We start from the raw sequence: 15,987 nt of genomic DNA, 5'->3' as shown, positions 1-15,987 counted from the left end.
CTCTCTGAGTTCTTGCACCTGATGTCCACTACTTTCTTTTCCTTGGAGCTAAACAAATTTTGCATTTCTACTTGTAGTCATTCAATCTTTGTTTGAGTAGAGGAACCTGATGATTCTCCTCTCAGCATAACTAAGTTATTGTTTGTCATCTTTTTTTATTATTATTTTCCGCACGATCCAAGCTAAAATCTTTGTTTCAGACTACCTTAAAGATATGAGGAGACCAAAAAGAGACAGGCTTGACTATATAGCAAGCTATCTTTTAATATGGTACGAGGAGAGAAAGGTTTTCTATAAAACAGTGATTATTCTAAGACAGGAAGTCACTAGAGCGAGAGAAAGAAAGATAAGACATGAGATCTAGCACAGAAAGCTATGAAGGTTTTTTAATTTGAAATCTATTCAGAATTCAAATTCAAAAACTTGGAGGGGAGAAGAGAAGCTGCTTTTGGCCGCAGGAGAGCCTTTCATCCTCAGTCTTTTCCTGATTGTAGAACTGACTGATTGAGAATGCTTTATTGCAAGTGTAGAATTTGTGTACTATTTACAAAATTCATTACTCGAGTGAATTTCATGTGATTAGATGGTTAAATTCAAAGCTTTAAAATATGAGTTCGTTTACCTGAGGATTAGGGACGAGATCTGAGATTGTTGGATGTGTGATCCAACGGTTTGAAAATCAAAAACAAAAACAAAAAAAAGATTTATTTTTGATTTTCGGACAGATGGATCACACATCCAACGGTTTTGAAACCCTTGTCCTCTGAAGATATTCTCGTGGTAGCCCAGGCCTTAAAATATTACTTATTAGAATCATCTGTCAAGTGACAAACATCAGTCATACCTCAATTTATTGAAACATTAGATGTTGTGATCAGCACTCCAATCAGACCTATAACCCCTCAGCGATCAAGGCACGAGTGACAAATACTTGTCACACGAACAAAATGTCGGCCCTCACATGCAGTCGGTCCCCAGGCGAAACCATGTTTTTTTATAACTCTTTTTTTGGCCTTCTTTCAATTTAAACCGCACAGTCAAGCATTTGGCAGTTTGGCACTGATAAGTGATATTGGCCTTAACCTTTCAGGCCTGGGTCTACAGCCTACATGTGACCAGACAAAACCACAAATATTGCCAAATGATATACATTCACAATTTTGCATAAACAAAAAGAAACAAAGTTGAGACAACAGTACATAGATGTTTAACAAAAAAACATACAAATGTATCTAAAAAATTCAACATCTTAGAAAATAAATAGTGCAACGATACCTTAAGAAATTTTCGTCCACAATATACAAATATCAAATCAAAACATTCTCGAAAATATGTCTAGCAGTTACGCCCTCTAAAGCATAGTATAAAATATTAGAATATGAGTATTTATCGATATTCAATTTCTTGATATGTATCATGGATATATTTTTTTTTTTGAGATATTTTACATTGTTTTATAGGCAAATAGTGTAGATATATCTAAAATATCGAGATATTTCTTGATATATCATTTATATTTATTTGAAATATAATAATAAATATTAAATAAAATTGTTACCAATACAAAATATTGTTAAATATCTCTAAATATCACAAATATCATCAAAATATCACTGATATTTGCAGTCTTATATATCTATAAACATATCACAATATTTATATATTTTTGTTGAAATTTCGATAGATATCGCGATATTTTGTACTTTGATCTAAAGTAATAGAAACTAGCATTTAAGTATCATTGTCCAATATCTTACATACAAAACTAAGTGTGTATACCAATTAGTTCAAAAGGTCAATCCTTAGATTATTGAAGCTTTGAGAAAGGAAAAGAAGATATAACCTATGAGAATCAATTAGCACAAGTTTTAATATTTTCAATATTGATTTAAATACATAAAAATTCTTTTGAATTAAAGTAAATAAGTTTCATTGACAAAGGCCATTTTATGCATTGACAATTTGATACTACTTGTTGGCAAACAGTTTAGAATGGGCAAAATAGAATTACCAAAGAACTGTTACATACTTGAGGAATTTGACATGAGTGGGCCAATTAATATGTAATATTTTGATATTACCAAACTAAAAACCGGTTTTATGTTGCTTTCAAACGCTATTCCAGGAAAACAACAGCACGCCATTCATAGGCAAGATTGTGGTCTTTACCAAAGCAAAGCAACCCTTCAATCTGTTTTGAACCCCCACTTTACTCCTCTGATTAAACCCAGGTCAGTTTCATTAACTTTCATCATTATTTTATTCTTTTTCTGCACTAAATTTGTATATTAACAGTTTTTTTTTTTAGCCTTTTTATGTTAATCCAATACTGTTAAATGGTATCTATAGTCCAAATAAAAATGCTTTATGTATTGGTCTTATTTTTTTCGTTGATTTTTTTTACTATTGCAATGAATTGGATGGTGGGTATTTGTCAGAATGGGCTAAAAGTTTAGTAGGATTCTGCATTATGTCTGTATGTATTTTTAGATTTTCTAGGCTCTCAAATTAAACTGACTCATCTCTAAGTTTATTCTACGTTTGGATCAAAGTAGGTCGTATAGTTGTCGTTTTAATTGCGATTTATTTGCTCCAAACAGGATTAAGCGTAAGTGAAACCATGAAGTTCAAAAAAGGAAATGAGGTGGAAGTGTTGAAAAGAGAACAGCAGTTTGAATCTTGGTTTCCTGGTATAATCGTTTCAGCGGATAGGTATACATGCACGGTCAGATATGATCTAGTTCTTAATTCCGAGGGAAATCCTATTGTAGAAGACGTATGCAAGGAAGATGTTAGGCCTTATCCGCAGCCAGTGAACGGAAGAGAGGAATGGGTGGTTGGTGATACCACAGAAGCTTTTGATCTTCACTGTTGGAGGGTTGGAAAGGTCGTGAAGGTGCTGAACAATAACAATTTTGTGATTAGACTGTCTGGGTCCATCCAGCTTAAAGGATTCCAAAAAGCTAATTTAAGGGTGCGGCATGCTTGGCAAAACAACAAGTGGGTTGTGACTGAGAAGGTATGGATTAATTTACCTTATCATCGTGGTAACTACAGTTTATAATAATCATTATGTACTGAAATGATTTACTTTTTGATATAGTACCTATCTAGTGGTGTTCTAATTATCAATGAAACTTAGTAGTCTTGTCTTCTGCTACTCCAATATCATTGTTGCTGTCTGAATGTAAATGAATTGTCTCCATTAGAACTGCATAGTCTGGCCTGAGTGCCTTTTATTGCACTCTTAACCCTGAACATTTTGGATTTCAATGGTGTTTTGAGAAGTAAATAATATGACTGCTTATGAGGATGATAGCGATGTAATGGTTTGTTAGTTCTGACTGCGTGGTACTTATACATGTAGGTTGGTGAACAGCTGCTCCCAGAGCATGAACACCATGAAGATGCTGGCACAAGAAAAAATAGTGGGCGGGAAAAAATTACTACATACTACCCTGTCAGTACTTCCAAAAGAGAGCATAAATGCAACTTCAAATCATCAGCCAGAGATGCAGTCATGGGTGGAAGTGTTAAGAGAAGGAAAAGTTTGATAGAAGCGGAACAGTATGACATGTGGTCCATAGGAAGTCCAACACTGCTTAAACAGGTAGGTGTTGTTTCTTCGCCAAAATGGAAATTTGGTAAGCAATGCATGAGTAGATCTAAAATGGATGTTGAGACAAAGGAAACAAACAATTTGCATACATATTTCCTTCCTGTTTGCCCTACCAAAGAGAGTGATGAGAGCTCTGTTGCTAGCTGTAGCAGTAATGGCCCTGTATACTACATTAGTCAGAACTTCAGAAATCTGAGGGACGATTCTGGTAGTTCCTTTAATGAAGCTGAGTCATTGTGTGCATCCGAGTCGGGGAGGAGATGCTCACCATCCTATGATGAAGTTGAGTTAGAAGCTGATGTGCATAAGCTAGAACTACATGCATATAGATTGACCATGCAAGCACTGTATGCTTCTGGTCCTCTAAGCTGGGAGCAGGAGTCTCTCTTAACAAACTTACGTCTTTCTCTTCACATTTCAAATGAAGAACATCTGTTCCAGCTGAGACAACTCTTATCTTCTCAAGTTCATTAGTCATCTTTAATGACAAACAATTTTCCTAGTAGGGCTAGAGTACTTGGTATTATATTAGGCTGCCTCTAACAGTTTGCTGATTCTGTACAGCAAATCATGAAGCAGACTTTGTTCTAGGAACTTCTAGATATTCCACTAGTTCTTTGTCCATCTTTCACGTATGTATAAATCAAGTTTTTGTTCTCGAGACCATCTATTGCTCTACGACCTCTGACTAAATTGTTTTATGATGTATGACAGGTTAATATAATAAGTCTTATTTTTTAAATTTGGTTCTGCTCAGTGTGCCTCTCTGTAGGACTCTTTTCTTATAATTTAAGCATGTGTGCTGCCTAAATTTTCCAACTGACAAGTCTTTCTTTCTGTTTTGTTCTTGATTACTTGAGGACATCTTATTCCCATCAGAATAAACTTTAACCTATGATACACATGATACATGTTCTTTCTTTGATTCTTTTCTTACATATATTATAAGTTGACTAAAGATGCGGGTCTGTTAAATGATGAAATATTATTCATACTAATGCATAATGGTTATAAGGAATTATCTCTTTCATTTTGGTTATTTAGCATTTCCAAAATGTGTGCTTCCTTGGTTCACTTCATCAACATTTTGATGGAGGTTTCACCCTCTTCGGTAATTTCTGTGTGTACAAATTGGGTGTGAAGGAAGCCTTGTTGGAATTAACAGTTGGGATGCTACAAGGATTAATGAAAAGCAGGAAACAGGAGTGAAAACATACCATACCACACACAGATTTATGTTGACATCACAAATCACTGAGAAGCAGTGTACACGCAAAATCCATCACTTCAAATGTGAGAAACAAAGTGGCAACAATACAATGACCTCATTGTAATTTGGTCGATATAGGATTATTGGTTCATTACATAAACAAATGAAGGTGCAAAACGTCACCCAGTAAACACCACAGTTATTCAGGCATTGACAGGATGGTGAATATTAGCAGGCTCGTGCTACCTCATGACCTAGTGTCTAGAAGAGAGATCTTTTCCATCCGATGAAGAGTATATAGGATTAAAGTGCTGAAGTAGAAAGAAATCTAATAGTTTAGGCACAAGTTAATGTTCGTTAATAAGGTGGAGGTTAAGAAAGTAAGACAGCTGCAGTGCTGAGCACAGCTGCTGGTCTGCTGGAGAAGGTAAATTCTGCTAGGTTGGGACAAGTTTTTTGTCAGAAGCCAATCCACTCTGTTTAAAATGTAGATCGTACTCTTTTCACTTCCACCGCATCAACAAGAAACTTCCATTTTTATGTTCTAAAAAATGTTGAATTCTCAGCTAGTGTGGTGTATGTCAAAGAGGAGGATAGTCAATCCCGGAATTAGCTAATATGTGTTCTTATATTTGTTTGCCCAGCACTCCTGTTCCATTTAGTATAGTTCTGCACCAAAACTAGATATTCCCCGCCCCATTTCAGATGGATTTCAATGCTCTCGAATTAAACACTGGGTAACTCTCCTACTCATAAGGTTTTGCCGGCAAATTTGTTTTCCACCCAACCATGTCTCAGCTTTCACATACACAAAGGTCTTGGTTAGAAAAAGAATTCATAAAAACTTTGAACTTCCTAAAGATTTAGGACTATCCCAGAAGAAGCAGTTCTACCATAGGTAACTAGAACGATTCCCCCGAATTTTCATGATGATGATTTACCTCAACTCTTTTCTTGCTATCAGACTGAGATTTGTAATGGCATCCAAAGAGCCATTACACACTACAACACTCTCTGGCTTGACCTCACTGAAATCGACAAGAAAAGGAAAGGAGTTTCAAATAAGCATTCTGATTCTGACACGTTGCTTTTACCAGTATTTGGTGATTGTGATGAATTTTACGACTGAAATGAGAGATACAAATCGACCAGAACTATATGGATTTATTCATTTAACTACATAAACCATGAACACTTCTAATAACATCCAGCATGAGTTCGTAGACTCAATCCTGGAAGTTAAAGTCTGAACCATAAACATGTACGGAGACGCGTTACCACATTCATCAAGATCCTTTCTATACCAGAACATTACATAAAGGAAAATGAAAAAAAGAGAGAAATTATTATACCTTAAGCGCACTTATCCATATCATTAGAGGTCTAGTGGGCTTTTCCACACCAATTAATTTATCCTTCCATGAATCATGGACCGTCCCTAACTTATCTCCCTGTGAACATTTTATGAGCTCTATCCTTCTTCCACAGATTTTCAATAAAGAAAGTATGCCCTCATTATAACATATAATTGCAAATATTGTTATCTGCTCTTTTAACTTCATTGACGCGGTTGTCTTACACCAGATATAAAATAACATCACTGTCATTGCCTGCCATTTTCTCACCACCCGTGTGTTGTGGGCAGGAGGATCTTCGCCATTCAGTTACTTACATATGCAAACAAGTAGAACCAAGAACAGGCTGAGATCACCTTCCTAACTTGACAGCATCAAGAGCCACTACTCAGAATTCAAGCGTTCTGTGCAACTTGCAGGGCAGAGTCTACAACCCACTTTGGAATGGAACCCATCAAGTCCCAAGTATAGACAGAACATGTGGATAACTCACTACCACTTGTCTGGATTGGACAACAACCTTGTGCCACATGACTCAGGGTATCTTTCTGATAAAGGCAATTCAAGTTAAATATCCTTTGAAAAGAATTTTCCCTATTTGTGCAACCTGGAGATTTGATCCAACATTTATCACAAATATCAATTGTTTTGAAACAAGTCTACTGGAACATTCCTTTAGGCCTCTAACAATAAATCTAAACTGCTTTTAAATCTTTATAACAATGAAAATCACAATATCCAGCATCTGCAACCTTGTGAATCTTGGGGACCTTCGAACCACCGATCCCAAGATGGGTTTGTTGGGCCAGTTGTTCTGCCAGACCGGAATATATGAACAGTATTTTAGATTAACGAAACAGCAATAAGTAGGAAGCATGAAACTAACAACTCTTATATAAGAAACGGTAATAGTAATTACACTGGCAGGAGCGGATCCGGTTTGCTTTCTACATTAAGCAGCAACCTGTCAGGCACAAACCAATCTTAAGACAATCTTGATTTTAATGATCACCCTAAAATTAATGCAACAGTTGTACTCCTGTTTCCACACTATCAAACTATCATACTTACTGCTGGCATGCAGCTGAGACTTTCTCTGTTCTCTCTAGCTCTTCCAGCTCTTCCTGAATGCAAATATCATGAAAAGGATGTCAGACCACAACTGATGTATGTGAACTCTTAAAAGTGCAAGTGTGTAACTCATGGTGATGTAACAGCGCTGTTAACAAATTAAACTAAATGCCCAATTAATTGATTATGATGATTCGATACACCATATTTAAGTACATAAAAAATTAAAAAAGTTGAGGTTGACTGAAACATTAGTTGCAATATAGCAGAAGATACGGCATATATGCTCACGTCATGTTAATGGCAAGAAAAATCATAGCTACAAGCTCCAGATGGCAACACACTAAGCATTCATACAGATTGAATGAGTCCAACGAAGATTTCTACACACAATGCAAATAGTAGGAAGTACTACACAAGGAGGCGGATTGACCATTTGAGCCTGCTATGCTAGTATGATATCTGCAAGTCACTTATCTTGCCAGCTAAATTATTTAAGACAGTTCAATAGCAATAGGTAGGTGTGTAAACCACAATGTTGGGCAGCACCAAAATATGACGGTTATGACAAAGTTGGATTATCACAAAATTAGATATTGCTCCACTGGTCAGCCTCTTGGCCCTTGATAATCTAAATCAACATCGTAGGTCACACATTGATCACGAACTCTGACATTGGATGGAAGAACAGTGGATCTCCCTAAGAGTTTGATCAGATATAAGTTTCATTTGAAGAGAGAAAGAACTGTAGATTTGCTTAATTCTATCACGAGGTAAATATCACAACTTTATCTTCCAAAATGTTTTGAAAGCAAACATTCTTCCACCAAAACTCAACATACTAAATTTTTGTTCTGTGTAATCTACCCCTAATCTCAAGTTCTCAACCATTTAAAGTTGTAACCTACGCACAAAGTGTTTTACTGGTTAAAATTCCAACTTATACAGATGCTAAACCACTAAAGCATGCCGTAGAATGTGATCTTCACCCGGGTAAACTACAAACTGCTCACAAGTCAGTACCTAACTACGGAAGAACTGAACCACCTATGTACATTCCGCAGAAATTCCACCTTGGAGGCTTTGAGTTTAAAATTGAAATTTAAAAACCACGCATACAAATTTAGAATAACCACCCAATTACTTAAATCTGCACTAGGTTCTCTACACTGTTCTATTACAAAGCAGAACGACAAACCCCACGGCTGCCTTTGAAATTTCCCAACCCTCAATAGACCACTTGAGTGGTATTCCAAACAAGCTCAGGATTAGCATTTAACAAAACAAACATGTAACGTACTAACATGAATATAATCTACAGATTCCGCAGTTTAAAATGAGTATATAGATATTAATATATTATTCAACCTCCAATCTAGTCACAAGACAACCAAATCTTACCCATTCCCCCCCCTTCTTCTATCAGTTACCCTTAGCTGTTATGAAAGATACCCAATCAGCACATTACAACAGTTCATTAAACGAAGTCACAAAAACATCTAAAGCTCAATCCTTCAAACTTCAAAGTTGACTATTCAACACGCATTTCAAATGATAATTATATAGTGGAAACACAAGTATGAATGAATAAAGATGAAATTTTTACATTCATTTCAGACAATGGGGTCATCATAACACAATCTAAAAACACCCAAGTTAATAAAGATGAAAAAAAACAAAAAAGTTTTACCTCCAAGAATTTGGATTCTTGTTCTAAACGTTTTAACTCAGCCAGAATCCGATGCTTCCCTCTTGTATCAGCTACTCCTCCAGCTGCTGCTACTACAACTACTACTGTAGAATCTACTTCCGCCGCCATGCAGTGAATAATCAGTCAACCAACCCACCACAACTCTCTCTCTCTCTCTCTAAAGTTAACTAACAAGAAGTCGTTGAAGCTTGAAAAAGAAAGAATAGAATCATTTCAAGGACATAAAAAAAATATTCTTTCTTTTAGCTTGAAACTTTTGTTTCATTTTTTGAACACCAAGACAGACGGACAGATCTCAAAACCAGCTAAGAGAAATGAAGTTGTTGTTTTTGTTCAAGTAGAGAGAGAGAGAAGTTTTGTTTTGTTTTTGTCTCTCTTAAAGGACGTTTTTTCTTTTATTTATTTTTCTCTGAAAGCTGTTTTTCTTTCTAATAAAAAGAAATGAAAAAATATATATGTGCTGAATGGGTGGGCCTTGGTTTGGGTCAAATGGTCTACTATCCTGAGTGATATGATGTCTTGGTGGACTTTAAAAAGAGGAAATGAACAAAAGATAATTTGTAGATTAACAAGGGTTATTTCTTCAATACTATGGTTAATTTCATCTAATTTTTGTGTTAAAAGGCAGTGTGGAAACCAAATTTCACCCCATATATTCACTGAAAATGACAAATACATTTCCTTTCAGTTCAAGCGCAGTTTGGAAATGCGATCTACACCTGAAACAAGGGAATCGTTGATGTTCAGGTAAAGTCATAACGCATAACCAAACAGTCTGTCGAAGTACAAATTGCTTGGGAGTTGTTAGGTTTCGGTGTTATTCTACATTTTGTGTGGTGCCACCAATTGATGTTGTTGTTTTTTCATTCACATTAACGAAGTGGCTTTCCAGTTTTTCTCTTTATTTTTCCTTGATATCAATAAATATTTTGATTATTTTTTCATTGATGAGACCAGGTTGTTTCTATTAGATATTTAGATTTAAAGTAACCATTGTTGCACACTTGGTGGTATCTCCTTTTGTTGCACGAAGCTGCAGTTTCGTTTTTTTCCTTTCACATATTCTGTCCTTGAAAGTTGAAATCTTGTACTTTGCTTTACGCAATCCGCATGCTTCCCTTTTTGTTAAAATGAAGAACATGACTGACATGAATGTGCATCAAAAGGTTGTACAACGAATAACCACATGAATCCGCATTTAGGACTGCATAACGCTTCTAAGCAAACCAATAAAGAGTTGCACCAGTGTCACCTTGGACCCTTGGTCAGAGAATAGTTAAGAATATCAAATCAATTAATTAATAATAAATGGTGAAGATATTTCCTTCTATTTTTTTTGACGAATAACAGGACTTCTATTGAATCTAAAAAAAATGAGTAGGAACCTAGGAAGACAATTCCTTCTTGACTCTATGTCTCTAATGAAGAGATGGAAATCAACAAGTATCACGTAATAGCGCGCCTCATCCTCCCCTGTAGACTATAGTCCTACAAATCTCTTCAGTCTTCATTCATTTGCCAAATGTTTCATGTCATTTGAAGTTCACGTGCTGCTTTTGGCAGAGTGGATGAAGATTCTTCAATGTCGTAAATCGAATTGTGCTTTGAATTCTCAAACTTTTGTCCATCTCCCCATAATGCATAAGCTTGCTCACCATGAATAGCATCATCTCCGACCTCCAAGTCCTCTTCACTGAGTCTCAGTGGCACAATGAGTCCTATAAGCATACATATCAAGCTGGTGGTAATAACATTTAATACAATTATGAACAATATTCCTGCTAATTGAACCCCCATTTGCCGAAATCCAGCAGTAGTCCGACCTGTTTGAAATCCGTAGGCCAATCCTATGTATTTTTCCCAATCAGGTACGTCATAGAAAATACGATTTAGCTTAGGCTCTGCGAAAAGACCAGTTAGGATCCCGCCTAAGGTGCCTGCTATTGCGTGGGAATGGAAGACCGCCATTGTGTCGTCGACTTGCTTCAAAAACCATATCTTCTTGTGAAGGACCATCATTGTGTACCATGGAATGCTTCCTGATAGTATTCCCATTAGGATGGCAGCCCAGCTTTGGACAACTCCTGTTGAAAAGTATGACTATGATTAGAAGATTTGTTTTCGGAAGCTACCAACTGCCAATTGCACATTTTACCATGTGAATATGTGATAGAGCGTCAACAATTTTGAAATTTCACAGGTCAAAAATAACTTTGCACTTCGGACTAGTAAAGTTTTTTCAGTAAGATTGAGTTGGTATGAGCAGGTTCTCCTTAGATTGATGCGTACGCAGTTTGTTTACCTGCTGCAGGAGTAATGCAGACCAAACCTGTGATCATGCCCTGTATAGCTCCAATAACGGACGGCTTTCTAAAGAAAAGGATGTCAAGGAAAAGCCACACTAATAAACTCGTAGCTGCGCACACATGCGTGTTAAGGACGGCTAGAGATGCATCAATGCTTATGATGTAAGGATCTCCACCGTTGAAACCAGTCCATCCCATCCAAAGAAGGCCTGCGCCTGCAAGCATCAAAATTATGTTGTTCGGAGGGAAGCTCTCCCTGTCCTTAGTTGTCCTGGGTCCAACCTTCAAAATGTCCCATCCATACAAAAGTTAGATGCTTGAATTGAAACACCACTTAGACTGGACACATAGAATTCGTGTTAGTGTGTCTTTTTTCTTTTTTTGGACAACGCAAAATCAGCTGATCTGAGCAGTGCCTTGGTTACCTGATCTGAAGTTGTGAATGTTAGCAATTAGGCCATGCCAAAAAGTCAAATTATGTTCCAATCAAACTTTTAGTGTATGCAATATTAGATATTAGATTAAAAACAATTCAATAGTGGTTACATTTGATCATCCAAAAAGAAGACAAAAACAGAAAAAGAGTAACACAAAATGGTCATTCTAGATTCCTACTTACCCAATAGGCTGCAGTGAACCCAGCAACACCAGATGACAAATGAATCACATACCCCCCAGAGTAATCAATAACCCCAAGCTTAGCCAACCATCCATCAGGGCACCAAACACTAAACGCACCAATTGTGTATGAGAATGTAAGCCATAGAGGCACAAATAACATCCATGCATGAAAATTCATTCTACCTAAAAGTGCCCCAGCAATTAAAATCAATGTAATCCCAGCAAACACAAATTGGAAAAACACCATTGTAGCAGTTGGGAACATTCCTAAAAATGCTTGATTAAGCAAGAACTTTTGATCCAATGCAACTGCGGGTCTTCCCCAAAAGAAGACTAATTTTTCTCCAAACGACATACGGTATCCCCATCCAACCCAACAAACTAAAACAGCGGCAAAGGCGTATAGGGCCATAAACGCGGAGTTCACAGCCCATTTTTTCTTAACTATGCTTCCATAGAGAATGACTAGACCAGGTATACTTTGGAGGCCTACTAGTGTTGCTGCTGTGAGTTGCCATGCATTGTCGCCTTTGTTCATCCATTCTGGACTCCCCTCATTTGGCATGAGATTCGAAGGAAGTGACATTGCTCAGTAGATTTTCTTGCTGTTTAATTGGTGCTTAGTTTTACTTGAATTGTTTTGTGAGTGTATCTATATAAGAGATTAGATAAAGTCTTGGTTTACTAGTTCACTGTTGTTGGCATGGACAGAATCAGTTTTTATTTGTGAGTGTACTCTTTAGATGTTTTAGGCCGGCTATTTTGTTTTGACACATGACATTACAAAAATGACCTCAGATATAAGATCTTGATTTAAAACTATATTGGAGCTTTAAGGGGGCATAGCTGTATTCTTCATTTATTCATTCATTAAAAGTAGAGTATCTAAGTGCAGCAATTTTGCGCAGTTGCGCACATCCTCTCCTGTTTTGGTAGGATGTACTGGGATCCGGCCATGAAACATACAGATTTCTTGGCCAATCAACCAGGTGATAAAAGCTCAACCAATAGAAGCCTACCAATAGTAGTCATGGAGATGCGAAGTTGCTCCCTTGGAAAGAAACATAATATTGAATTACCAAGTGCGCTTAAAAATTGTGACCAAAATTTGTTTTGTTCTTTCCTAGATCTTAATGATGATTTATTTAATAAAAATCCGAGAATTGTACAATTTTGTTTTTACAAAAAAAAAAAACAGTGAAAGTCTAATCCAAATTTCTTCCGGATGCTCAGGCTGAATACATAACTGTAATAGCATGAGATGCAACTCTTGGACCAAGTCCGCGGTGCAGCGGATAGGAAGCAACCTACGCAAGGACGACGAGGAGCAGCGGATCAAAGCCGCAGAACCCTAGTCCACGGTGGCAAGTGTACGGTTGACTTCGGGTCGTTGGATGAGAGGGCAGATGGATGGTCCTGAAGAAGGGAAGGGGAATATAAAAAGGAGAAGATGTGGAGAAAAGAGGAAGGCCAAGAAAAAGAGAGAAAGGGGAGCAGAAAGGGAAGAAGAGAGAATAGAGGGAGGAGAGGGGAGCAAAGAGAAGGGGTTAGTTCGGCATTTGGGGAACAGTAATTTAGAGGTCCATACATTTGGCGCCGTCTGTGGGGACAGAGAAGAGCAACTCAGAGATGGCACCAAAGAGAGCAGCGGGAAGGCCAAAGAAAGTTAGGGATCAGGAGCTGACACCAGAAGCTATGATAGAGGAGGGGAAGAACCGAAAGAAGGGCGAAGCGGCGGAAGAGGCGCCCCGATGCGTGAAAGAGATCGAAAGGCTAAAAAAGGGAAAACGATGAGTCATGCGGAGAGAGAGAGAGAAAGACGAGGAGGAGATTGGGAAGACCCGAGTGAGGAATCTGAGACGAGGAGGAGACCGACCAAACTTAGTGGAAAACCCGGGGCGGGATTAACAATAGAGCAAGTCCAAGAAATGATAGACAATGATAGGGAAGCCAACCGGCGCGCACGAAGGAGCTGGGGAGCAACTAGCCGTGGTGGTCGGGTTGAACCGTAACCCGCTAGCGTAGATGACATATGGGCATCGGAGGTTCCCAAAGAGATTCGCCAAAACGAGGTTTGAGAGATACGACGGCAAAGGAGACCCAAAGAAACCACATCCATCATTTTAGACAGCAGATGCCGTTATGGCAGGAGGCTCGGTTTGATGGTCTGCGGTGCATGATGTTCCCTGCTAGTCTGAAAGGAGGGGCGTCGGATTGGTACTACAGATTGCCGTCCGGGAGCATTAAGAACTTTCAAGAGTTGGAGCAGGCATTCGTGGATCATTTCATACATCAGAAAAAGAGGGTGGTGGATATCGTGGCGCTGTTCAATGTACGACAACGATCCGCGGAGTCAATCAGAGAGTTCCTATGTCGGTTCAAGGCGGAGACACTGAAGGTGGAGAATCTGGATGAGAGGACAGCAGTGATAGCGTTTGAAAGGGGATTGCGCCCGAGAACTGGGGTTCACCAATCTGTAGCAAAAAATGAGATAGCAACGTTAGTTGCAGGAGCTGTATCCACGAGTGGAAAAGTATATAAGGTATGAAGACTCGTGCAAAAAGGATTCTAAGAGGGCAAGGAAGGTCAGTTGTCTTTGGAGAAGGAACAGAAACGACGTGGAGGTCGTCAGCTTACGGGAAAGAAAGAGGTCAATACCGCGGAGATGGAGCACGAACGGAGAGAAGCCGGAAGGGATTCGGAGGGAGTATAAGAGAGGAAGCCATACCGCTGGTTGAACAAACCCCGCTTGAACAAACCGCCAAAGGAGATTCTCGCCTTTAATAAAGGGATCGCCGGGGATGAAGGGACCGCTGAGTATGCCGGGCGGAGATACCGTGGAAGCCACTCGCGCATATCATCGATAAGAAATCATGAGACGGATGACCGCTACGCTCTCAAGTGGTTGAATGGTACAGAGGATGGTGGAGAAGGGGAGGATGGGAGAATTTGTGAGAGACGGACGAACGAAGAGCGAAAGTGCCGCAAAGCAAAGGAAGACTACTGGGAACCATCAATGTGATTTACAGTGGGGAAGTGATGAGCCATAATGCACATAGAGACAAGATACGGCGGACAGCGAGCATCCAACAAATTAATGAGAGAACGAGTAGGCCACGGCAAAGAGAAGTCACAACGGTCGAGAAAGATAAAATTGTCTTTAGCAATGCGGACCTATGGGCAATGGATTCGCCACACGAGGACGCACTAGTCATTACAGTGGCAATGGGAAACTACATGGTGAAGAGGGTGTTGATCGACTGCGGAAGCGCGGTAGACCTGTTGTTCCGAGGAGCCTTAGAAGAAATGGGAGTGGATCCCAAACAGCTGCGCCCTTCGCGCACTAACTTGTATGGATTTAATGGGAGTATGACAGAGCCCATGGGGGAACTTTTATTGCCCGTGACGGCGGAACCGGTGACCGTCTTCACCCGCTTCATGGTAGTGGATGCGGCTTCACAATATAATGCGATCTTGGGAAGGCGGTGGATTCATGAGATGAAGGCGGTCCCATCTACGTATTACCAGGTGATACGGTTCCCTACGCCTACCGGCACGTATGAGGTCTACGGGGATCAGGTAACAGCGAAGAATAGTCTCAGAGGGACCGTGAAACGTTTGATCGGTGGGTCGGAAGGGGAAACTTCCAACCCTAGGAAGAGGCTGGCATAGCAGTTAAATGCACCTCGGGGGAGGTGGGGGAAGAGGCGTCGGCGGGTCACAAGACGCTTGACGAGATAGAGAAAGTGAATATTGGGATAGGGGAGGAGGAGAAGGTCACGTCGATAGGGTCAAGTTTGCCGGCGGAATGGAGGACTAAGTTGATACAATTATTGTCAGATAACGGAGACGTCTTTGCATGGACGATAGAGGATGTTACAGGGTTGGACCCAGAGTTCGCATGTCACCGCTTGCATATGAGAGAGATGATCAAACCGTGAGACAAAAAATCGAGGAGTCTCGGGCGGCACGCTGGAGGAGGTTCGAGAAGAGGTTGCCCGATTGAAGGGGGCAGGGATAATCCGAGAGGTGGAGTTCATGGACTGGTTGTCGAACATAGTCGCGGTACCAAAAAAGAGCGGGAAAGTGCGTAT

At 39.2% G+C, this 15,987-nt stretch overlaps 5 protein-coding genes across 6 annotated transcripts; 3 read left to right on the top strand and 2 right to left on the bottom strand.

The window, feature by feature from the left end:
* Window positions 1-2,091: 2,091 nt before the first annotated feature.
* LOC147499882 (uncharacterized) lies at window positions 2,092-4,375 on the top strand. 2 transcript variants are annotated; one of them, XM_086561633.1, is made up of 3 exons: window positions 2,092-2,231; window positions 2,601-3,019; window positions 3,368-4,375. In XM_086561633.1, exons 2-3 carry the CDS (start codon window positions 2,621-2,623, stop codon window positions 4,091-4,093), a joined length of 1,125 nt encoding a protein of 374 aa, XP_086417759.1. In that variant the 5' UTR covers window positions 2,092-2,231; window positions 2,601-2,620; the 3' UTR covers window positions 4,094-4,375. The 2 variants fall into 2 exon arrangements, with proteins under 2 accessions (XP_086417759.1, XP_086417760.1); XM_086561634.1 differs by lacking the exon at window positions 2,092-2,231 and adding an exon at window positions 2,348-2,476.
* A 1,598-nt stretch (window positions 4,376-5,973) lies between these two features.
* LOC147499881 (guanine nucleotide-binding protein subunit gamma 1-like) lies at window positions 5,974-9,396 on the bottom strand. Its single transcript, XM_086561635.1, has 4 exons — window positions 8,946-9,396; window positions 7,256-7,308; window positions 7,104-7,148; window positions 5,974-6,998 (listed from the first exon to the last, which is right to left on the bottom strand). Exons 1-4 carry the CDS (start codon window positions 9,072-9,074, stop codon window positions 6,914-6,916), a joined length of 312 nt encoding a protein of 103 aa, XP_086417761.1. The 5' UTR covers window positions 9,075-9,396; the 3' UTR covers window positions 5,974-6,913.
* Window positions 9,397-10,209: 813 nt separating this feature from the next.
* On the bottom strand, window positions 10,210-12,553 carry LOC147499880 (ammonium transporter 2 member 5-like). The gene is made up of 3 exons (XM_086559227.1): window positions 11,892-12,553; window positions 11,269-11,554; window positions 10,210-11,050 (listed from the first exon to the last, which is right to left on the bottom strand). The coding sequence occupies exons 1-3, from the start codon at window positions 12,477-12,479 to the stop codon at window positions 10,494-10,496; spliced, it is 1,431 nt and encodes a 476-aa protein (XP_086415353.1). The 5' UTR covers window positions 12,480-12,553; the 3' UTR covers window positions 10,210-10,493.
* A 1,372-nt stretch (window positions 12,554-13,925) lies between these two features.
* LOC147499879 (uncharacterized) lies at window positions 13,926-14,441 on the top strand. The gene has a single exon (XM_086563557.1). It carries the CDS (start codon window positions 13,926-13,928, stop codon window positions 14,439-14,441), a length of 516 nt encoding a protein of 171 aa, XP_086419683.1.
* Window positions 14,442-15,076: 635 nt separating this feature from the next.
* LOC147499878 (uncharacterized) lies at window positions 15,077-15,565 on the top strand. Its single transcript, XM_086563556.1, has one exon. It carries the CDS (start codon window positions 15,077-15,079, stop codon window positions 15,563-15,565), a length of 489 nt encoding a protein of 162 aa, XP_086419682.1.
* Window positions 15,566-15,987: the final 422 nt, after the last annotated feature.

Source organism: Coptis chinensis, chromosome 5, assembly GCF_015680905.1.
Source record: "Coptis chinensis isolate HL-2020 chromosome 5, ASM1568090v1, whole genome shotgun sequence".
Classification (NCBI taxonomy): Eukaryota; Viridiplantae; Streptophyta; class Magnoliopsida; order Ranunculales; family Ranunculaceae; genus Coptis; species Coptis chinensis.
This window is presented reverse-complemented; position numbering and strand designations above follow the sequence as displayed.

Excerpts from the sequence above, each read along its gene's own strand:
- LOC147499882 (XM_086561633.1), top strand. The coding sequence starts at position 2,621 with ATGAAGTTCAAAAAAGGAAATGAGGTGGAAGTGTTGAAAAGAGAACAG. Across the intron at positions 3,020-3,367 it reads AGTGGGTTGTGACTGAGAAG|GTTGGTGAACAGCTGCTCCC; the intron begins GTATGGATTAAT and ends TTATACATGTAG.
- LOC147499881 (XM_086561635.1), bottom strand. The coding sequence starts at position 9,074 with ATGGCGGCGGAAGTAGATTCTACAGTAGTAGTTGTAGTAGCAGCAGCT. Across the intron at positions 7,309-8,945 it reads AAGAATCCAAATTCTTGGAG|GAAGAGCTGGAAGAGCTAGA; the intron begins GTAAAACTTTTT and ends ATTTGCATTCAG. Across the intron at positions 6,999-7,103 it reads CCGGATCCGCTCCTGCCAGT|AACAACTGGCCCAACAAACC; the intron begins GTAATTACTATT and ends CCGGTCTGGCAG.
- LOC147499880 (XM_086559227.1), bottom strand. The coding sequence starts at position 12,479 with ATGTCACTTCCTTCGAATCTCATGCCAAATGAGGGGAGTCCAGAATGG. Across the intron at positions 11,555-11,891 it reads GGTTCACTGCAGCCTATTGG|GTTGGACCCAGGACAACTAA; the intron begins GTAAGTAGGAAT and ends GACATTTTGAAG. Across the intron at positions 11,051-11,268 it reads CTGCATTACTCCTGCAGCAG|GAGTTGTCCAAAGCTGGGCT; the intron begins GTAAACAAACTG and ends ACTTTTCAACAG.
- LOC147499879 (XM_086563557.1), top strand. The coding sequence starts at position 13,926 with ATGGGCATCGGAGGTTCCCAAAGAGATTCGCCAAAACGAGGTTTGAGA.
- LOC147499878 (XM_086563556.1), top strand. The coding sequence starts at position 15,077 with ATGGATTCGCCACACGAGGACGCACTAGTCATTACAGTGGCAATGGGA.